Source organism: Nannospalax galili, unplaced genomic scaffold (assembly GCF_000622305.1).
Source record: "Nannospalax galili isolate Female #2095 unplaced genomic scaffold, S.galili_v1.0 scaffold185, whole genome shotgun sequence".
Taxonomy (NCBI): Eukaryota; Metazoa; Chordata; class Mammalia; order Rodentia; family Spalacidae; genus Nannospalax; species Nannospalax galili.
In genome coordinates this window covers 2,095,396-2,118,679 of record NW_008355474.1, presented here as the reverse complement: position 1 = coordinate 2,118,679, position 23,284 = coordinate 2,095,396, and the positions used below count along the sequence as shown (strand labels likewise).

Sequence of the window (23,284 nt, the reverse complement as noted above, 5' to 3'; positions counted from 1 at the left end):
GAGTCTTCAAGGCATGAAAATGTCCTCCTTAATAATTAGTAGATATGAAAAACATTACCATTGAAATCTAATTGATGACTTTATATCCATGCTCAGATGCCAAGGAGCTCAGAAAGTAACAGACTGTAACTAGTAATAATCAGATATATAGAGATTAGCAACGCATATGGAAACATCCAATGTCAATTGCATTGAAAAAGAATTTTTCTATATGAAACTGTGTATTTTAATAATGAAATGGAGATCTTTTTAAAGGTTAAAACATCATTTAATTTATGTCTTATAGGGTTTGTACTGAGTACAATGTTGTATAACTGTAATGATTCAACTGTAAATCTGGGAATTTACAGCCAAATTTGAAAGAGATGCATCCTACCTCAGGAAAACGTTATTGAATATGTCAATTGTGTTGTAATGATATGCTTCTTCTAAGTATGTTGTTATTAAATAAATCATTTTTAAAAATTAAAAAGGCAAAAAAAAAAAAATACTATGCAAAGCCAAGTGTGGTGGTATGTGCCTGTAAATCCTACCACTTAGAAGGTAGAGGCAGGAGGTTCAAGGCCAGCCTCAGCTACACATCAAGTTCAAAGTCATTGTGGGCTACACAAGACATTGTCTTTAAAAATAAATAACCAAACATGAAAAATACAAAGATTTGAATTTTAAGATATATGAAATTTAACCACAAAATATGAAAATTATGGAAAGTCAAAATAAACTTCAGCTGGGCATCATGATGCACATCTGTAATCCTAGCACCCAAGAGACTAAGGCAGGAGGATTACCATCATGGGCTATAACACTGAGACACCGTCTCAAGAACAAAAGAAACAGGTCTGAAGAGTTGGCTCAGTGGTTAACTGTACTGGCTGCTCTTGGAGAGGACCCGGGATCAGTTCCCAGCACCCACATAGTGGCTAACATCTGTAACTCCAGTTCCAGGGATCTGATGCCCTCTTCTGGCTTCTGCAGGCATTGCACAACATGGGTACACTTAGATACATGCAGGCAAAACATTCATACACATAAAATTAAAACAAAAATTTTAAAAAGAACAAAAGAAAAATATTAACTTAAAATATAGAATACAAAGAAAACACTTGTAACATATAATTAATAATGTCTTAATTATAAGTCTGATAAAAATAATACAAATTAACAGAAAAAAAGATTAAAATATAATAGAAAATAGTATAAACAGAATTCACAGGGAAAAAAAGTAACTGGTAAACATATGCGTCAGCAAATACAGATTGAAATGAAAACTGTTTTTTGCTTTGTTTACTGGGGGTAGCTTGTGCTGCCACAGCACATGTGTGGAGAACAGCGGACAGCTTTGTGGAGTTGGTCTCTCCTTCTACTATGTGGATCCCAGGGATCTAATTTAGGTTATCAGCCTTGACAGCAAGTGCCTTTACCTGCTGAGCCATCTTGTCAGCCCAAGAAACATTTTTTTAAAAAAACATAGACTGAATGCCGGGTATGGTGGCACATGCCTTTAATCCCAGCACTCAGGAGGCAGAGGCAGGCAGATCTCTGTGAGTTCAAGTCCTGCCTGGTCTACATAATGAGTTCCAGGACAGCTGCAGCTACAGGGAGACCCTGTCTCAAAAAGACAAAAAAAAAAAAAAACATAGATTGAGCCGGGCCTGGTGGCACACGTCTTTAATCCCAGCACTCAGGAGGCAGAGACAGGCAAATCTCTGTGAGTTAAAGGCCAGCTTGGCCTACATAGTGAGTTCTAGGCCAGGTAGGGCTAAATGGAGACCTTGTCTAAAAAAATAAAAAAAAAAAACCAGGCTGATTCGGCCTTAATCATGTGGAAATGTGTTGCCCATTAAAATGGCCAGAATAGGGGTTGGGGATTTAGCTCAGTGGTAGAGCGCTTGCCTAGCAAGTGCAAGGCCCTGGGTTCAGTCCTCAGCTCTGAGGGGGGAAAAAAAAGACAAAGTAAAATAGCCAGAATATAAAAAGTTGATAATGTGGATTGATGAGGATGAGGAAGGTAAACAAGTGTTCCTGTATTATTGGTGGGAATGTAAGGTGAGCTGTCTTTTCCTGGAAGGCAATTTGCCATTATCTATAGAATTGAAAATGCACATGGCTCTCAGTTCCATTTTATCCTCCAAGGTTTCCCCCAGTGTGCCTGTCATACTGGGCAGCCAGATTCCCAAAGGGATAAAACAAAGTCTGCCAGGTCTCTTCAAGAACAGGCATAGTCCTGCTCAGCAGTCCTTCTGCACATTCTGTTGGTCCAAACCATCCCAGACTGGCCTAGATCCTCCCTATAGAGAATAACCCTCAGGGACAGGAATAAGTAAAATAATGGCAGCCATATTTTCAGACAAACCATCATACAGGTAGTTCAAAAAAGCATACCTAGGACTGGAGAAATGGCTCAATAGTTAAGAGCACTGGCTGTTCTTGCAGAGGACCTGGGTTCAGTTCCCAGCACCCATGTGGCAGCTTACAGCTATCTGTAACTTCAGTTCCATGGGATCCAACGCCCTCTTCTGGCCTCTGTGGGCATTGTACAACATCCGTGTACTTGCATATATGCAAAGCACTCATACACATAAACATAAGTTTTTTTTAAAAAAAAAAAAAAAGAAAAAGCATATCTGCATACCACTTTAGCAGCATGTCTTCAGTTTTTATGTTTGTTTATATAAATTTAAAAATATTTTATCCTTTCAGTCTGTTTTCCTTTCCTCATCTAGACCATTCCAGACATTTGTTTTCTGTGTGTTTGTTTTTGTTGGGGTGGGGGGGGTTGAAAGTTTTTTCTTGTGGTTTGTGCATAAGTTGTATAAATACCAGGAAGCACACAATTAAAACCCACCATAGTGAACTTATTCCAGAGTCTCACCTTCATAAATCTGCTGTGTGTTATTGTGAAGTTAATTAAAAAGTGTTTTATTAGTAGGTGGTATTGTCTTAAAATTAAAGACTGTGAGACTTCCACTGTGCACAGTTGACCTTATAGTGAACAAAGTCCCAAATGATTCTGAGGCAGTAGCTTACACACACACACACACACACACACACACACACACACTTTGAAGATTTTATTCCACCAAGTCTGAGAATGGAGTCAATTGGACTGGAAGGAAGACAATCACCAAATGACAGTCACATGATTGCCAGACTCACATATCATGGTACATTTTTTTTTAAGTTTTTGTATTTTTTTTTTTTTTAATGTGGGTATTTGTTCTGTTCATTTCAGTAACTTTTCTCTTGGTTCTGGAGAAGACTCAAAAGGCTCCAAGGGTATGGTGAGAGGGATGTGTTCGAAAAGCACTTCCAAACTAATGGAGCCACCTAAGTGCTGGGACACAGCAGTACAGAGATCGGACAGTTGCCCCAGCAACATGATGAGCAGTGAGTCCTAAAGACAAGGCTTGGTTGATCAGGAAAGGACCAGGGTGGGAAGCTGACCATCCCAGACAGAGGCACTTGTGCAGAGGCATCTGTTCCCCAGGGGTTCCCATTAGAGGAGGAGTTGAACCTCTGGTTTAGGTGTACTGGAGCTTATGCAGAGAGTTTGGGAAGCACCAGAGTGTGACTAACCTCCCAGGCCAAGCCAGGGACTGATGTAATGAGGGCCGTGACCAGATTTCTATGTTAAGATGCTCTGTATCAGCAAGGTGAAAAATGGAGGGCAAGGCTAGAGTTTAAAGAGGCCACTGGGAGGCTGTTGCCAAGATTCAGAGGAAAGACAACATGACCTTGAACCAGGAGTGTGGCATTGAAATGGAAACTGTTGTAAAATCTGTGAGTAGCCAAAAGGAGATTTTGTTATATTTTTTGTAATTTTCTAAGATTTAAATATCTTATTATTTTTATTTTATATGTATGAGTGTATTGCCTGCATGTATGTGAGTGCACCAGTGTCATGCAATGCTGTGGAAGTCAGAAGAGGGCTTCGAATTCCCCTGGAACTGGAGTTAAGGACAGTTCATAGCCGCCATATGGGTGCTGGGAATTGAACCTGGGTCCTCTGCGAGAGCAATCTGCACTCTTAATGCTGAGCCATCTCTCCAGCCCCTATCTTCTAAGATTTAATCATGTTCTAAACAGGAAGGTAAGGATATGAAATATACCCATTCTTCTGACATTTTTAACCTTGGCATATTTCTCTTTTTCACTTATATTGTGTCCTAGTTTATTTCTTCATTGCTGTGACAAAATACTCTTACCAATACCAACTTCGGGGAGGAAAGAGTTTATTTGGCTTACATCTCCCAGGTCACAGTTCATCAGGTACCCCAAGGTAGGAACTCAGGGCAGGAACCTGGAGGCAGGAGCTGGAGCACAGGCCATGGAGGAACACTGCTTACTGGCTTGCTCCCCTGGCCCCTGCTCAGCCTGCTTTCTTATGCAACACAGGTCCACCTGCCCAGGGGTAGCACCACCCACAGTGGACTGGGCCCTCCCACATCACTCAACAATCAAGAAGATGCCCCACAGACATGGCCACAGGTCAGTCCTATGGAGGCAGTTCCCCAATTGAGGCTCCCTCAACACAGACACTACAGCTATCCAGCACATATTGTAAGAAAAGTATTCTGATTTTCTTCTGAAAGTGATCTGCAGTTTGGTTTCCTGGACCATTTTCCCTCCACAAAAAACAATGTGGCCTTCTGAGGGCCTTTATAAATTATATATCTAAGTGTTACATTAGTATTTAGTTGTCCACTTGACATTATTTTTATAAGGTTATTTTGGTTACTGTCCTAATCCACTCAGCTCTTGTAAATGGCCTTTCTCTGCTTTCCAAATGCTATGGTTTCTGCAAGGGTATTTGCACTTGTGGTGATGCTAGTAAGATGTCCTGTCACTTAAATACTCTTCCCTCTCCTCACCAGCCCCAATGAAACATCTTGTCTGGGGACTGGCTAAGGTCAAAGCGTCATGTCTCTTAACTTTGTGTAGATTTAATTAACACAAGTACAAAAAGAGCAAATTGAACAAGAGCTTCTGGGACCATCTGGTTCTAAGGAAAATGATAAGCATGAATGGAAAAGTAGGTTGAAATAAATCATTCATAAAATACCACTGTGACATAATACAAAGCTGGAAGATTGATGTCATGACTATTATATTGTGAGATTCCAGTTTATATAGAACACACAACCTGGCTAGCCATCAAGCATAGATGAAAAGCCATGAGGGAAAAACAATAGCATTTTCAGTAAATGAGATAGTCTTGTGCCATGACTGTGAGCCATCCTCATTTCTTAATTGTAACGTAGAGCACCATCTTTTCCAGAAATTCATAGGTTTGTGATTCTTGTATTTTCTACAAAGCCAGAGTCACTGTGTTTTCACAAAGGACAGTTGTAAGGAAGCCCATGTCTTGCTTAGGCTAACAAGCCTTTATTCTTCATATGGATTAAATAGAAATATTGCTCACCCTTCTAGCACATTCTCTGGAGGCATACAGTAGTGCTCCTCCCACATACCCTCAAGGCATTTAGATGCTCTAAGGAGAATCTACTGCCCTTCATGGTATCACTGAAAGCAGCAGTTTTGGTTAATGGAGTAACCACAGCAGCTGTGCCCTGCCTTGTTAGGGAAAGGGAAAGAAGTGGGCATTTACTAAGCACTGGTGGTGTGCTATACATCAGCTCACTAGATAGTAAAGCCAACCCTGTCATTGTAGAATGTACTCAAAAGATATTACTTGATTTCCTTTTACCCTGTATTGTGGAAATAACCCATGTTAAGTTACTTAACATTCTAAATTTGAAATCTTGATTGGTTTCTGAAGCTAGGTTATCTATTCCTACTACAGGATATATTAATAAATGTAGAAAGCATTTTCATGCTTTCATAACAAATTGTGAAGTGGATGTGAGGTGAGAAAATATGTTTAGGTTAGCGATATACAGTTCAGTAACAGTGCTTGCCCAGCATGTATGAGACCTGGGGTTTGGTCTCTGGCACCACAAATAGAGAATGATTTTTTTTTTTAAATTTAAGCAAGCAAATGAAAGCCCATCATGTTAATGCTTAATGTACAGAATGTGTCAGGAAAAGCTTAAATATTAGGGTTGGTTTGTTTTGTTCAAAGAATGTAAAGGGAATCGACTACCCATCTTTCTTCTTTTCCTTTCTCAGATACATTCCACCATTGATCTGGGGGAAAAGTGGACATATCCAGACAGCCTTGTATGGGAAGATGGGAAGAGTGAGGTCGCCACACCCTTATGGGCACCGGAAATACATCACTATGTCAGATGGAGCCACTTCTACCTTTGACCTCTTCGAGCCCTTGGCTGAGCACTGTGTTGGAGGTGAGCTAGTTTTTAGGTCATGGCATCAGGTCACCTACTCAGGGAGCACCAGTCAATGGGGAGCATTTTGTAAAGTCCGGTACTACCTCCTGACACATTCCATTCAGGGGCCAGAGATTTATCACTCAGGAGTGACCTATAAGGATTAGCTCCGACCTGTGCTTGCTACTTCATGTAAAGCTCTCCAGAAAACATTAAAGAGTTTTATGATCCACTTGTGAAATACAGAAGCCTGGTTTAAAGGGATGGGGATATGGCTTGGAGCCCAAAGCCCCCAGGACCAGAGCAGCATCAGCAATAGTGTTTTATACCTGCTGTTGTCTGCCTTAATCCTTCTCACAACTCTGTGAGGTAGGTGATGTTATTCCCCTTTACTGTGGGAAACTGAAATTTGGAGAAGCAATGTAGGCTGGGTTTATTTATGCCTTATGCATAAATCTCCTTGGACGAAAGGACACAGTAAGGCCATATTTACCATTCATGAGTCAGAGATGCTTAGTCCGAGAAACAACTCCAGTTTCCGTTGCTGCTGGAATTTGGCAGTGTTCTTTCTGATCTATACAGTAAACATTCATTATAAAATGCTTCATAATGAGGCCTTTTAAGGAAGTGGAGTTAGATGCCAGCATCTTTTTTTTAATGTAACCTCTACCAGAGGAGAACGTGCTTTTTGCTTATTCAAATACACGTACTTCATTAGAGGCATGTGGTCATTATTTGTGGGTAAATTCCAGTAAACCTAGACTTACTCTGACTTATTTGAAGTATCTAGAATTGCTGAGTAGCTGCTAGTTCCCTCTGGGTGGAATGCTGCTTGGCAGTCCTTCACATGGCTAGATCCTCCTTGTCATCAGATGTCACGTCTGAGAGAGTCCTCCACTAACTACCCCAGCTAGCATTCACTTCTGGTACAGCCATCATGCTTCCCTGCTTTGGACCCTCACAGCATCTGCTACTCTCGTTTCTTCTGTGGCTCTTCTGGTGCAGTGCAGAAATCCGCAGAGCTCAAAACATGGTGTTCCCAGTAAACAGTCACAGAAGGAATGAATAAATGGATAGGGTAGGAGTCCACAGTATGTTTGTAAATATTGTAGTTAGTCTTTCAAATATTTATTCTCCCACCATTGTCAGTTAAATGTTTTCTGTCATGTTTCTAATGCTTTGACCTCTAGCATTAAAGCATAAGATTTAAGCTAGGTGTGGTAGCTAGGCTGGTAATCCCAGCCCTCAGGAGGTAGAAGCATGAGGATCAGGAGTTCAAGGCCATCCTTGACTACACAGTAAATTGAAGGTCAGTCTGGACTACATGAGACCCTGTCTCAAAACAAAACAAATCATAAGCATAAAATTTAGCTCGATCAATCTGTTCTTACTGGCACCTAGTAGGGGAGTTGAAAAGGGCAAAACTGACACTTGGTTGTATGCCTTTCCATCACCCCTGTTCCCAGAAAAGAGTGTTGAAGGTGATTCTGTCTATACCAAGAAATTCGCTCTAAGAAAAACAGCTATTTTATTCCTTTTATATATTTTTTTTCTGACTACGAGGAGATTAAATTTTCATTTTGGGAAATAGAGATAATACAGAAATGTGTAAAAACAAAGAAGAATTACCAATAATCCCAAACACCCAAACACCATTGTTAATGTCAGTGTTAACATATTAAGTGGATACCCCTGGAACTGTTTCTTCTCCCTGTAGATGACATCACCATGGTCATCTGTCCTGGAATTGCCAATCATAGTGAGAAGCAGTATATCCGAACCTTTGTAGACTATGCCCAGAAAAATGGCTACCGGTGTGCAGTGCTGAACCACCTGGGTGCCCTGCCTAACATTGAGCTGACCTCCCCTCGAATGTTCACCTACGGTAAGCATGGAGCATGTCTGAGTGGAGCCTCCCTCCCACCCCTTTTTCCCTTCTCACTGAAAATGCTCTGTTCCTTCTGTTGCCTTATGTTTTTAAGCATAGAATTGTGACCATCTGCAACAAATTATGGGACTTCTTATTACAGCAACCAACTTGTACAGGAGGCATTTGTGATGCCATGCCTCAGGTAACTTTGGACGTGGGCACTGCATCTACTCTAGCTCATAGAGGCTCACAAGGGAAGGTCCTACCAGGGTCCTCTGCTTGTGTCAGAGCAGGACTGGGAGCCGGGTAGATGATGTAGCTGAATTCACGTCATACTGACACTTATTCCTCAGGACTCTTATGACTAACAGGCAAAGGTGTGATGAGTATATGAATGTCAGTGGGAAGGAATCTTGCACATTAGCAACAAATGCTTTGGATTTTCAAGTTCCTTGAGGGCAGGAATTAGCTCTCAGCTTTAGGTAAATGCTTCTTTTTTTTTTTTTTTATGTGTATGCGTGTATTGCCTGCATGTAGGTAAGTGCACCCGTGTTGTGCAGTGCCCGAGGAGGACAGAAGAAGCTGTTGGATCCCCTGGAACTGGAGTTACGGACAGTTGTTAGCTGCCATGTTTGTGCTGGGATTTGAACCTGGGTCTTCTACAAGAACAACCAATGTTCTTAACCACTGACCCATCTCTCCAGCCCTGGCAAATGCTTCTTAACTTTAGTTGAAATTCCCTATTAACTATGGCTCTGGCTTCTGAACTGTTTCTTCTTTTTATTTTGTTTTTTGTGTGTGTGTGTGTGTGTGTGTGTGTGTGTGTGTGTGTGTGTGTATGTATATATTAAAGACAGGGTCTTACTTGGTTACACAGACTAGTCTGGAATTCACTGTGTAGCCTAGGCTGGTTTTGAATTTATGGTGATCTTCCTGCCTTTGTCTCCTTAGTGCTGGGATTTATAGGCATGCCCCATGCCCCAATAATAAACCTAGCCTTGCCCTGTTTATTCTTTTTGTGGTTTTGGTTTTTTGAGACAAGGTCTCCCTGTAGCCTTAGCTGGTTTGGAACTTGCTATGTAGACCAGGCCAGCTTCATTCAATCTTATAGAGATCCTCCTGCCTCTACCTCCCAAGTACTGGGACTAAAGGTGTGTACCACCACACCTGGCTTTCATTCTTGATCTCTCCCTTCAAATTAAATATGCACGCATAAATAATAAACACATGGAATGATGCATCTGTATTTTCACATTTGGGAAGTTTAAGACCAAATAAATTATATTTTATTGGGAAACAACTGAACATCGTATCTTTAATCTTACCATGACAAATATTTTCTAATTCTTCATCTTCCCATTCTGTCTTTATCTGCGTGTACTTAGTTTTTATTTAGTTACAGGCACAGTTTGCATACCAATTGTGACGTATTTAAATAATGTGAGCTTTATGCTAACATAACACTATATTGCCATTATACTGACTCATTTTCAGAGCCTTGTTGTTGCTCTGTTATTGTTTATTTAACCAGTCATAGGGTGTGTAGGATTTTCAGCATTTTATTTATTTATTAAGTTAGCTAGTTAGTTATTTTAATTTTTTTGGTCTTTTTGAGACAGGGTCTCCCTGTAGCCCCAGCTGGCCTGGAAGGCACTATGTAGACCAGGCTGGCCTTGAACTCACAGAGATCCACCTGCCTCTGCCTCCCAAGTACTGGGATTAAAGGCGTGCGCCACCACGCCCAGCTGATTTTCAGCATTTAAAATAATAATGCTGCAGTTGCGCTGGAGAGATGGCTCAGGGTTTAAGAGCATTGACTGCTCTCGCAGAGGACCTGGGTTCAATTCCCAGCACCCACATGGCAGCTACAAACTGTCGTTAACTCTAGTTCCAGGGGAATCTGATGCCCTCTTCTGATTTCCAGGGCATTGCACAATGTGGGTGCACTCACATACATGCAGGCAGTACACTCATAGACATAAAGTAAAATTAAAAAACAAAAAGCCAGGCATGGTAGCAGGCAGAGGCAGGCCTGGTCTATATAGTGAGTGTTCCAGGCCAGCTGGGGTTACAAAGAAACCCTGTCTGAAAAAAAAAAAACAAAAACAAATAATAATAATAATGCTGCAACTATCTTATTCATAGATTTTTCTTCTCTCTTTCTCTAGTCAGTACTAGAATAAACCAAAGGTCTCATGCAGGCTAGGCAAGCACTCTTATCACTGAGCTATAAACTCCCACCTTTTTTGTATTTTTGTTTTGATACAGTGGCTCACGAAGTTACCCAGGCTGGTGTCGAACATGATCTGTAGCCCAAGTAAGCCTTAAACTTTCAATCCTCCTACCTCAGCCTCCTGAGTAACTGGGACAACAGATTTTCTTTTTCTTCTGTTTAATGACATCTTTGGAGTAAATTTCCAATTCAGTTACGGAGTTGGCATTTTTCATATGTATTTGTATATGTCAGATCATCCTCTGCCAGGGACATGTTCACTGCCATTGGTGACATGTAAAGGAGTTTCTCCCACAAGGGTCAGTAAGGGCAGGTCACCAGTAGGGAAGTATGAACATGTGTGCCTGCTTTGTGCCAGGTACAGGACTGAGGTGCTCCAAGTCCATTTCTATCCCTGCATGTACTCTCTTACTTCAGACACCCCTTTTATGACTCTTCTGCTCAACAGTTTGGTCAGTGGCTCAAGATATAGATTAGTGTCCAGATTACACGTAGCACAGGCTAATGAGGAATGATATGCAGAAGATAAATTGGCTCTGAAAGGCAGAACTAGGCAAACTGAACACAAATGAAAGCAACGGGGCATGATTATAAGATCCTACATTAGATAGAAAGCCATCTGGACAAGTACAGGATGAGAATGTGCAGCTTGGCTGCAAGGCTCAGTGGAGACTCAAAAGCTCCATCTCACAGCTCCATCTAAGTGCACAAACACAAATAATAAATGCCAGTGAGGGGGCCAGGAATATAGCTCAGTTGGTTCAGTGCTTGTCTAGCATGCACAAAACCCTGAGTTCAGTCCTCAGCACTGCATAAACCAGGCATAGTCATGCATGCCTATAATCTGGAAGTAGAGGCAAGAGGATCAGAAGTTCAAGATCATCTTTGACTACATAACAAGTTCAAGGTCAGCCTGGGCTACGGTGAAACCCAAAAAACGCTACTGAAGGTTAGATTCCTACACCTAACGTATATACAACAACCCCAGAGACAAACTTATGATGAAGAAACTGAAGCTCAGAGGAAACATTGGGGCAGGAGCATCGAGCCAGTAAGTAGAAGAGCTGACACAGGAGCCTGGATTCAGCTGCTCCAACTTCCAGAGTCTTCTCAGAACTGGCAGAGCAGCTGGGTCTCTGAGGATCAGGCCCCTCATCCCTGGAGTGCCCTGGACAGCAGACAAAGGAGGCCAGATGGAAGGCATTATAGATTGGAGGTCAAGTTTGGAAGGAGAAGAGAAGAGCAGGCTAGGTAGAGCACACTCTCTGAGAGGATTAACATATAGGCATAGTCAACATTTATTGAATGTTAGTTTTATTCTTTTTCTGAATACTTAAAGTTCTGTTAATGTTAGTGAGGGATTGACATCCTCTGCAGGAGGGAATGAGACCCAATAAACAATGGCAAGGCAGTGTGATGGGTGCACTGGGGAAGGAGGGCCTGGTGAGCAGTAGCCTGGAGTAGCCAGGCTGACCGGGAGGTGATATGTCATGTTGAGGGAGGATAGATTTGTCTTAAGAAAGGTATTGAGCTGGATTCTCACAGTAAACAGTGGCTGTTAACAGTTAGTACTTATACACATAGGGGCGTCATTCTCTTTAGGGAAGACATTGCAAGCTGAAAAATAGCACATGTCTCCCTATAAGAGTATTGTATATTTGAGCTAGTAAGTTAAATCTGAGCATGAAGAATCCTGGGGCCAGGACTGGAGATGGTAGAGTGCTAGCCTAGCATGCACAAATCCTTGGGTTCAATCCCCAGCACTAAAGAAAATGAGGAGTGGTGATGAATGCCTGTAATCCCAGCACTTGGGAGGTGTGGAGTAGGAGGATCAGGATTCAAGGCTAGCCTGGGCTACATGAGACCCAGTCTAAAAAAATAAATAAGATAAATAAATGAGCCTAACTAAGGAGAGCTGTAGCCCCCAATTATAAAAAGTAATCTCACGGCTTCCTTTTATTTATTATTGTTGTTGTTGCATGTATGTAGTTCAACAATTTTAGAAGTAAATTTGTATAGTTTTTTAGACTTTAGTGATATTCCAGAAAGACAAGTGACCTAGAGTGATGGATGGTTTCATAACTAGACTATTTTAATTTTTGTGTATTAGTACATCTTTTTTTATACTTTTAAAAAATATTTTTTAAATATTTATCTTTATTTAATATGTATGAGTGTTTGGCCTGCATATATGTATATATACCATGTGCATGCAGTGCCCACAGAGGCCAGAAGAAGGCATCAGATCCCCTAGAACTGGAGTTACAGGTGGTTGTTAGCCACCATATGGGTGCTGGGAATCAAACCCAGGTCTTCTGCAAGAGCAGCCTGTGCTCTTGACTGATAAGCCATCTCTTCAGCTCCCTTTTTCTTTTTTTGATCTTTTTGAGACAGGGTCTCCCTGTAGCCCCAGCTGTCCTGGAACTCACTATGTAGACCAGGCTGGCCTTGAACTCACAGAGATCCACCTGCCTCTGCCTCTGCTGGGATTAAAGGTGTGCACCACCACGCCCAGCCAGCTCCCTTTTAAAAAAGATTTTTATATTTTTAAATTATATGTATGCTTGTGTGTCTGTATGTGGGCATGTGCAAATGAGTACAGGTACCCATGAGGCCAGAGGAGAGCACCAGATCCCCTGGAGCTAGAGTTATAGGCCATTGATTGTAAGCCACCAGATGTGGGTACTAGGGACTGAACATGCTGTTAACCTCTGAGCCATCTCTTCAGCCCCCATCTTTCAACTATTGATGTGCATCTTTTAATAGGGGATGAGGTCAAACAAATGTGGCCTTAAAAAAGTACAAAATCCAGAATTCAGAAACTTTATTGAAATCTAAAATATCATTAGTGATTTGGAAGATGCTAGACAGTCAGTGCCTGTGTTTTCCGAGGTGCTAGTTTAGCTAAAGGTAATTGCCTTTAAATAAATAGGTCCCTTGACTGGGGAATAAGGAGTATTCTTTTAATAAAAGTGGCCTGATACATTAGAGTAAAGCCTAGATTTGTTACTTTTGACAGGCAAATGGAGGCAGCTTAACAGTTAACATGCTAGAACTGAAAAAATCACAGTTAATCATATAAAGTCATTTTTGTTAAATTCATAAGCATGTTAATTGCCTCTTATACCTCAACACAAATGTATTTGTAGCTTTATATCTACACCCAATATAATTTTTAATTATCATTGCTTTGTGGCATGGCCCAGTATCTGACAAAACCAACCCTTAACCCATTGCTTCTTCAGGGTGTGCTTTTGTCTCTCTTCCTTTCAGTTAAACTTTAGAAGTATTTGATCAAGTTCCATGTTGAATTTCTGTATCAAACAAGGTAGATCAACAAACTCATAAAGCCTACTGGTTCAAAAGCAAAGATTTATTTATGCTTGCCCTATACCTCATGACATAGTGTAGAGTCCTCCGTCCCCTTTGTCACTGTCCTCTTGTAAGGGCTCAGGTTTGAAGAGCAGACACCAGCTAGAACATAGCCAGTCTCATGGAGGATGAAGAGAGCCTGACTCTGGAAGCTTCTGCCTAGAAAGAATAGAGATTTCTCTTGGCCACAATTTGTTGACTAAAGTACAGAGTTCCCCTGAAGCTGACTTCAGTGGGCTGGAGGAAGAGAGTGTAAAAAACCCCAAATTCTATCCGTTTATCACAATTTTTGTTTTGGTTTGCTTTTTGTTTTAATATTTTATTTATTATTATTTTTTTTATTTTATGTGTATGCATGTATTGCCTGCATGTAGGTAAGTGCACCAGTGTTGTGCAATGCCTACAGAGGACAGAAGAGGCCATCGAATCCCCTGGAACTGGAGTTTTGGACAATTGTTAGCTGCCATGTGGGTGCTGGGATTCGAACCCAAGTCTTCTGCAAGAACAACCAGTGTTCTTAACCGCTGAGCTGTCTCTCCAGCCTCTTTGGTTTGTTTTTTGAGACAGGGTCTCCCTGTAGCCCCAGCTGTCCTGGAACTCACTATGTAGACCAGGCTGGCCTCAATCTCACAGAGACCTGCCTGCCTCTGCCTCCCAAGTTCTGGGACTGAAGGTGTGTGCCATTGTGCCAGACTATATCACAGGTTTTTTTTGGGGGGGGGTTCTTTTTTGAAACAGGATCTCCCTGTAGCCCCAGCTGTTCTGGAACTCACTATGTAGACCAGGCTGGTCTTGAACTCACAGAGATCCTCCTGCCTCTGCCTCCTGAGTGCTAGGATTAAAGGCATGTGCCACCATGCCTGGCCACAACTTTTAATAAGAATTTTAATTTGGGGCTGGAGAGATGGCTCAGTGGTTAAGAACACTGGTGGTTCTTGCAGAAGACCCGGGTTCGAATCCCAGCACCCACATGGCAGCTAACAACTGTCTGTAACTCCAGCTCCAGGGGATCCGACAGCCTCTTCTGACCTCCGCCGGCATTGCATGACACGGGTACACATACCTACATACCATCTTGCTGTGTGTTCTCACTGTCCTCTTTCTGTGCTTCTTTCTGGTATCTTTGTGTACTAATCTCTTCTTAAAGGACACTAACTGTATTGGATTAGCCTCATTACCCACCCCCCAAAAGGAAACTCCACCCCCTTTTAACTTCATTTTTCGGTGGTGGTTTTGGTTTTTGAGACAGGGTCTCCCTGTAGCCCCAGCTGACCTAGAATTTGCTATGTATACCAGGCTGACCTCAATCTCAAAGAGATTGCCTCAGCCTCAAAGTGCTGGGATTAAAGGTTTTCACCACCACACTCGGCCCCATTTTAACTTTAAATACCTTTCAATACAATAACATTCTGAGATGCTGGGGATTAATATTCCAATATATGAATCTTGGGGACACTGTTTATCCCATAGCCTAAACATAAGTATAGTGCATCGTCGCAATTAAAACAGTATTCAGGAAAAATTTACTTCCCCCAGCTACTTTCTCATCACCCTCTTTTATTACAGTTTGTTCAACTTAGAACCCAAGTCAAGTTCATATATTGCAATTGGTTGACGGCCTTCTTATGCCTCTTTTAAATCACCTTCTATTTTATCAGGCCTCAACTAGGTCATCCTCAGTTTGGAGTGATTGGATATGATATTGGAATCAGGGACTTTTTGGGTCCCCACATGCCACAACCCATGAGCATATGTGAGCACCAGGCACTGACCCTAGCAGTCCCCAAGTAACAGAGGGACTCAGGGCCTGCTCATCTCCAGGAAGCCCAAGTTCTTTGGAAATCCCTTCTGTGTCCTTCACTTAGCTTCTCCTGTCATCTGGGTCTCTACCAAGATGTCACCTTCTCCCCCCAAGTTAGGTGACCCCACCTGCATCACCCAGTTCTTCTAGTCAGTGCCCCTCTTGACATTCTCTAAGGCACTTAAGATTTGAAGTTATGAATTAGTTTTCATTATTTTCAAAATTATGGATTTAATGACATGTTCAGCTCTTGTCTCTTCATCCCAAAAGCCCACTCTAGAAGAGCAGGTCTTCATGCCCCCTGATGTGGTTCCCCAGTTCCCAGAGTCCTGCTTGGCCATAGAACATTCTCTCTCCTAGATGCTGGGAGTGGTGGTGCACGCCTTTAATCCCAGCACTTGGGAGGCAGAGACAGGTGGATCTCTGTGAGATCGAGGCCAACCTGGTCTCCATAGCGAGTTCCAGGCCAGCTGTGGCTACAGGGAGACCCTGTCTCAAAAAGACCAAAAAAGAAAGAAAGAAAGTTCTCTCCCCCTCAGAGACTACTGAAGGATGCTAGCTAAGGACCCAGGTGATAGATGTAAAGTGATAGTTTGTAGATGTAAAGTGACAGTTTACAGGCAAGAATAATCTCAAGCAGGTGTGCCTGAGGGCCATGTGATTTCTCTCTCCTACAGATCCCTCCTCCCCAGGGCTGAGGCCAGGCTTCCCAGTCCATGTCTGTTTTTTATTTATTCTTTGAAGTTTTCATACATGTATAAATTGGGGGCTGAAGAGATGGCTCAGTGGTTAAGAGCCATAACTCCATAACTCCACTTCCAGGTGAATCCAACGCCTTCTTCTGACCTCTGTGGGCATTGTACAACATAGGTACATTTAAATGCATTTAGACAATACACTCATACACATAAAATAAAAATAGTAAAAATAAAATATTTTTAAAAATTGTATTTTGATCATTCAACCCCTCCAGCTCTTCCTAGACTGCCACATCATGTCTCCCTCCCAACTTCATGTCCTCTTTTTTTAACCACTAAGTCTAATTAGTGCTGCCAGTATGTGCATAGGTATAGGGCCATCTGTTATGCATGGGCAGCCTACCAGGAAGACAGGGGAAAAAACAGAAGAGGATATTGACAGGAGCCCTGTGCTCTTCTTTCCCTGTTCTGCAGCCCCCTGAGAAAGTTATAAAGGATCATTTTCCATTTATCAGTTTGGAACTTGGTTCCAAACAACATAAGTGCTAATCCCTTGTCGGTGGCCATCATTGTCGATGTGATTAGTCATGGTTGAAAACAGATCCCTCTTGCACAGAAGAATTTCCTAAATAGGTGATTACACATTCTTGGAATGCATATCTGTGAAAGATAATTCACATTAAGGAAAGTCCTACATAGCAGCTTCCATTGATCTCACACTAATGAGGCCCAACTGTGCTGAAGTCTTTGCATTGCTTAACTTGATCCTTACTGCCTCTGGGGTAGGTATTAATTAGTATCCCCACTTCACAGGCTAAGGGAGGTTAAGTGCCTTGCCTTAGGTCATGTGACCAGAAAGTAGCAGAACCATCATTCAAACTGTGATTCTTAACCCAGCTCAAAACCACCTCACTCTATTATTCGTTTCCTATTTAGGATACCATTCCCTAGAACACAGAAAAATGGATTTTTGAGCATTTTAAAAGATATCCTCTCACTTTGGTGATAGTGGGCATTACTGTTTTAATTGGCAAACGTGTGTTGCTGACCACTGTCCTGTGCACTTTATATGCCATATAGGTGAGGAAACTGAAACACAAGCAAGGCTGGCTAACTTGCTGCAGATCACAAATGTGTGGGTGACTTGGGTTTCAAACTCAGGCATCCTAGCCATCTATCTGAGAGTCCCGGCTCTTGAACAGCAGGCTACAGCACCTCTCTGTATAAGAGATGGTGCTAAATGGTAGGGAAGTGGCTCTCAATCAGATACATTTTAGACTCGAGATAAAAGAGCATCCAGGAACTTTCGGAGGCACAGAAATGGGCCTAGTGGTTTGGAGTCTTTCATTTGTCCAGCATTCTCTAGTACCTGAAATGGAACACAGCTGAGAGTCCAAGTCCCAGCCTTCAGGAAGCTCCAGGTCTAAACCCACAGTTCACCATCCACTTTGGGCAGAAGAGGCATGCATAGATAGACACAGTCAAAGTTTATTTGCTGCATTTGTCCAAAATAGAGTGTTTACCACTGGCACCCTTTTTAGAGACAGGCACAGATCTTGTTTTTTTTTAGCAAGTACATACCAAATTTTTGTTAAAATTCTAGTGCATGGAATCTGCTAAAATTCTAGTGCACGGAATCTACTCAGGGAAGACCTACCTGCACAGGGCAAGAGCCCAGGCTTCAAAGGCCAGTCGATGGGATTTGCATCCCTAGTGGAGAGAGCTGAGAAAGGCTCTTGAAGAAATTGGCAGTAATAATCAAATATATGTCAGAGTCCAGCAAGTGCCAGAGAATGATTATTGTCTTTACGTGTTTCACTCCATGTTTCTCTTTTCTGGGAGCTTAGAGGAAGGAAGGCACAAATGTACTGAGCAATGAAATGTGCTTGCCTCTATATCAGCTCCATCCAGTTGACCTCATGTGGACTTCTGAACTTCCACAAGGACCACTCTGAGATACTGATCTTGTCGGACATTAAGTTCTTTCTTGAGCATGGTCCGAGTCATGGCTGTTTACAGGCATGACCAAGTTTGTAAGTTCTTCTGCAATGCTGACTTTCCAGATGTGTAACCTTCAGGATTGGCCTGACCAAGTTCAAAAGCTACTGTGCCTTCAGTATTCTCTCTCTCTCTCTCTCTCTCTCTCTCTCTCTCTCTCTCTCTCTCTCTGCTGGGGATCAAACCCAGGATCTCATACATGCTACTAATTGCTCTACCACTGAGCTAATCCCAAGTCCTATAGTCAGTTCTTAAAATTGATGCTGACATAATGTTTTATTGCAGTACATGACATATTCAATATATTTTAGCTTTCTAAAAGTATTTCTTTAAAAAAGTTAGTTTGTGGTCTGGGGATCTAGCACAGTAGTAAAGCACTTCCCCTGCATGCATGAGGCCCTGAGGAAGTGGTTTCTACTTAACCTCAATGCATACCATAGATTTTTAAATCTAATTTGTTGAGGAAAGGCAGTCTATGGATTGAACCTAGGGGTTTATATATGCTGGGCAAGTGACCTACCACTGAACTATATCCACAACCTTTGTTTTGGTTTTATTTATTTTGAGACAAGGTCTCACTAAGCTGTTCAGGATGGCCTTGAACATATTCTGAAGCCCAGGCAGATTTCAAACTTAGGATCCTTCTCTCATAGCTTCTCAAGTAGCTGGGATCACAGGCTTGTGCCACCAGACCTGGGCTTCAGAGGAAAAGTTATCTTTTAAACTTCTAATTTTAAAAGTATATCAGATTTATAGAAAAATAACAGAATAGACCCAGAGAGTTCCCACATGTCCCCTCTTTACCCCACCCCCTAATGTAACACTTAACCACAGTACAAAAATTAAAACGAGTAAGGCCCTGTGGGCAGCATTCCCAGCTAATTCTCAGACTGTCTGAATATCACCATCCCTCCATCCCATGCCCCTTCCTCTCAGGAGCCCACATGACCTTTAGTTGTGGTGTCTCAGTCTTTTTGTCTTTCCCAACTTTGAGACTTGCGATGAGTATTGAGTATTTATTTTTAGGATGCCTTGAGATTTTTTTAAACTATAAAATATTAATTCTCTTTTGACAAATTAACAACGTTAGCTAATCTGAACAAAAATATTTTTTTCCCAAGGAGGTTTTTTTTGTTTTTTTTAAATGTATTTACAGTACTATTCTTAGGTTCTTTTAGGTTTTTTTTTCGGGGGGCGGGGCTTTTTGAGACAGGATCTCCCTGTAGCCCCAGCTGTCCTGGAACTCACTATGTAGACCAGGCTAGCCTTGAACTCACAGAGATCCGCCTGCCTCTTTTAGTTTTAATACTAATCGCTGACATTATAAAACTTTTTTTTTTTTTTGCCCTTTGAGGATTTCTAAATACAAATTGAATTAAAAAATTGTTCCAAAATCTGCTTCATCAAAAGGCATTAAAACATTTCTTATGGCAGGAAAGGATCCTACTAGTCTTTTAGTTGGTATTGTTTAGATGAACAGGTAAGAAGAAACCAGGTAGGAAGTGGTTACTATACTGGAAATATTTGCACATACCAAGACACCACTACTTCTCCTTCCCCTGCATCTGCACAGTCCTAGGAGGCTTCTTCCTGTCCTCAGCTGCCCACTACACTACAAACTGGCTCCGGTGAACCTGTTAGGGTAACTCGTAGAGCCTACAAGAGTTGAAGTTGCAAGACTGTCTTTTTTTAAGGTTTATTTATTATCTTTATGTGTATTTGTGTGTGTGCCTTCCTGAGTATATGCACACCACATGCATATAGGAGCCCCCAGAGGCCAGAGGAGGGCATCAGAGGCCCCAGAACTGAAATTACTGGCAGTTCTTAGCTGCCATGTTGGTGCTGGGGAATGAACCAGGGTCCTCTGCAAGAAAAGTAAGCACTCAACTGCTGAGCCTTGTTTTCAGCCCCCAAACTGTCTTTTAAATGTCTTCTTGAGGGCCTGGAGAGATGGCTCAGCAGTTAAGAGCACTGGCTGCTCTTGCAGAGGACCTGGGTTCAGTTCCCAGTACCCACATAGTGGCTAACAACTGTCAGTAACTCCAGTTCCAGGGGCTCCAATGCCCTCTTCTGACCTCCGTGGGTATTGTATGACATGGGTACACTTACATACATGTAGGCAATACACTCATACACATAAAATAAAAATAATAAATGAAAAAAAATTTAAATGCCTTCTTGAGTGGGATGCTATACTGGATCTGGCCAGGCATCCACCCTTCCATGTGGATGCAATCCCTAACACTGAAGTGGAAGCAAGATGGAGAAGTCTTGTGATGTCTTCGAAGTGTCCTATTGTAAACAGTCTAATCTACTGGAACACTGCATGATATGTTGACTGATTTTTTTATTGGTGTAATTGATTTTCCAGCCAGGTCATGATTGAAATGTGATGTTTCTGCCTGTGATGCTGTGGGGTCAGTAAATTCTGGAAGCACTCTGTTCCTTTGGTCTGCCTCTGACTGAGTGCCTTGAACCCCAACAGCCCAGTGTTGATGCTCAGAGAAGATTACAACTGAATCAAACCTACCACCCAGTGAATGAACTAAGAAGCAGTTTTCCAACTGGTGGTCATTCTGGCCTCTATATTATCTTTTTATCTAGAAGTTTTAAGGCCGGTAGTTAAGACCAAGCTGAAAGCACTCATTTCCTTTCAGAGATATGGATACACAAGCTTATGTGGGGCCAAGGGGAGCTCTTACTTGGTTTCTGTAGCTATTTTCTTCCTGAGTGACTCAACTTAGCAGTATCTTCCCCTTGGTTTTACTGTGAAAGTGACAGGGGCTACTGTTCCTCCAACCACCCACTGTTAGTGAGCCATGTTGCTGAACTTGATGGGACAGATATTCAAGTGCCTATTTCCCGCCCTCTGCACAGTCACTCTGGTCAGTGCTCTATGCTTTCATTGCCCATGATTCAAGCTTTGTTCTTATTCTCCTCACATCTTGTGGCCCACCCACCAAATGCCCTGCCCATGCCTGGCATGGAGCATAGAGAGATGACTCAACTGCTCCATGCACAGGAACACTATGTCTCTGGGTTCCTGTATTTAGGCTGCTTAGTCATGTCCATGTCATTTGGGGAAATGGCTATTGGTTTTTGTTTGTTTTTTGAGACAGGGTCTCATGTAGCCCAAGCTGGCCTTGAACTCATTATGTAGCCAAAGATAACCTTGATCCTCCTGCCTTCACCTCCCAGTTTATGTGGTGCTAGGGATCAAACCCAGGGCTTCCTGCATGTTAGATAAGCACTCTACCAACTGACCTACATCCCTAGCCCAGGAATGGCTTTTGAAATAGTAGCTTTCAGTAAGTCTTGAGGCCAGAGATCTTTGCCCATTCTCAGCAGGTTGACTTCCCAAGACTGCCCTGTCCTCTTGTGGGACTCATCCCTCCAAAGCCAAGCTAGTATCTCATATTTCACCTTGTCTTGGAAAGCTACACTGCAATTAGATGTCTAATCTTGTTATGAGTGCTAATCCCAGAAGGATCAAATACATAGAACCTTATTAAAATCCCCCAGTACTGAAATACAGCTTACTGTGGTACTTAATAAAACAAGCCAGGGTAAAGTTTCTGGTTCCTGAGACTGTACATGACATCAGGTGGAGGGCCCTGGAATTCCTGGCGCCATCTAGTGGCCAATTCTGGTGCTGGGCAGACACTGTGATTTTGCCCTTCCCCTGCCTAGGACAGGTGGCAGCTCTTCACAGAACAACCAACAGCTTGTCCAACACCGTGCTGGCCTTTTCTCCAGATCAGATGTGTTTAGATTTAATTAAATGGAGACTCCCAAAGTGCCTACACAATTAGCTGTGATTGCTCCTCAGTTGTGTAGCAAATTCAAGTTTTGCAACTGCCCCAGTGGCATCAGAATATCTGCTCCAGGTCTCAAATAATTAGTTCAAATCTTGTACTTAGTTAAGTACAAGAGGAATCAGATGAGGAGATAGTATATCCTTAGTAATAAAACAGTAAACCCCTGCAGTGCTATTGCTTTTATAGGCTTGTGATACAGGGAAGAGTATTTATTTGACTTGGAGTTTAGACACAAGTATCAAAGGCCAGCATTCCCACTCACTATGTGAGGGAAGACTCACTATGTGAGTCTTCAATTCTGCTTCCTGCTCTCCTTTTGTAGTGCAAATAGAGAGCCTGGGACAGAGTGTCTGCCTCCTTTCTTCCTTACATTTGCTTAGGTCATACCGATTAAGCATCCTTTAAGCATCTGGCTCACAGATGCAGTGGGAACAAAACCAAGACCGTCTTTATAGAGTTTATAATCTAATAGATGCTCCTTCAACATTGGAACAAAGCATAAAAGGTATGATTAGCCAAGGGATGATATTAGACAAAAATCCAAAGAAATGGTAGAGAAGTAAGGATTTTTTTAAGTTTAAACAAGTCCCCCTCAGAACTATTTTCTTATGCAGGCAAGTAATGTCTCCAGCATAAACTGTTCTCCCAGCATTACTGGTTGTGTTGGGTTTCTTTAGTGTAGTTGAAATCGACCTTGAGGGATGTTTATCTGACCGGATTTTTTTTTTTTTTTTTTTTTTTTTTGATATGCGCCTTCTTGCTAGCCCGAGCTTCCTGGCAACTCACTTTTGAACCCAGGCTGCCCCAAACCCCACAAACACCCCCCTGCCTCTGCCTCCCAAGTGCTGGGATTAAAGGCATGCACCAGCACGCCCGGCCCATCTGACTGGATTTTTTAATTTATTTTTATTTTATGTGGATGAGTTTTGCCTGCATATATATAAGTATACCACAAGTGTACAATGCCCTTAGAGGCTAGAAGAGGGCATTGGATCCCCTGGAATTGGAGTTAAGGATGGTTGTTAGCCACCATGTGTAAGAGTGAGACCACTGAGGACAAGTCAGCCTTTCGGGTTGCAACAGCAAGAGGTTTATTTGATACACAGGTACCTGTGGGCACAGAGTCTCCTCAGAGGACTTGCGCACCCCAGGTTGGGGTTTGGCAGTTTTTATAGAGCAGAAGCAGGGTACAGAAGCAGAAGAGCGG

At 42.2% G+C, this 23,284-nt stretch overlaps 1 protein-coding gene across 2 annotated transcripts in view; it reads left to right on the top strand.

The window, feature by feature from the left end:
• Abhd2 (abhydrolase domain containing 2) overlaps positions 1-23,284 on the top strand; it is a 115,320-nt gene that overhangs the window by 62,159 nt on the left and 29,877 nt on the right. For both annotated transcript variants that reach the window (XM_008852837.3, XM_008852836.3), the window contains 2 exons: positions 6,130-6,305; positions 8,005-8,172. In XM_008852837.3, the coding sequence (XP_008851059.1) occupies positions 6,130-6,305; positions 8,005-8,172 (344 nt within the window). The remainder of the gene's footprint in view (positions 1-6,129; positions 6,306-8,004; positions 8,173-23,284) is intronic.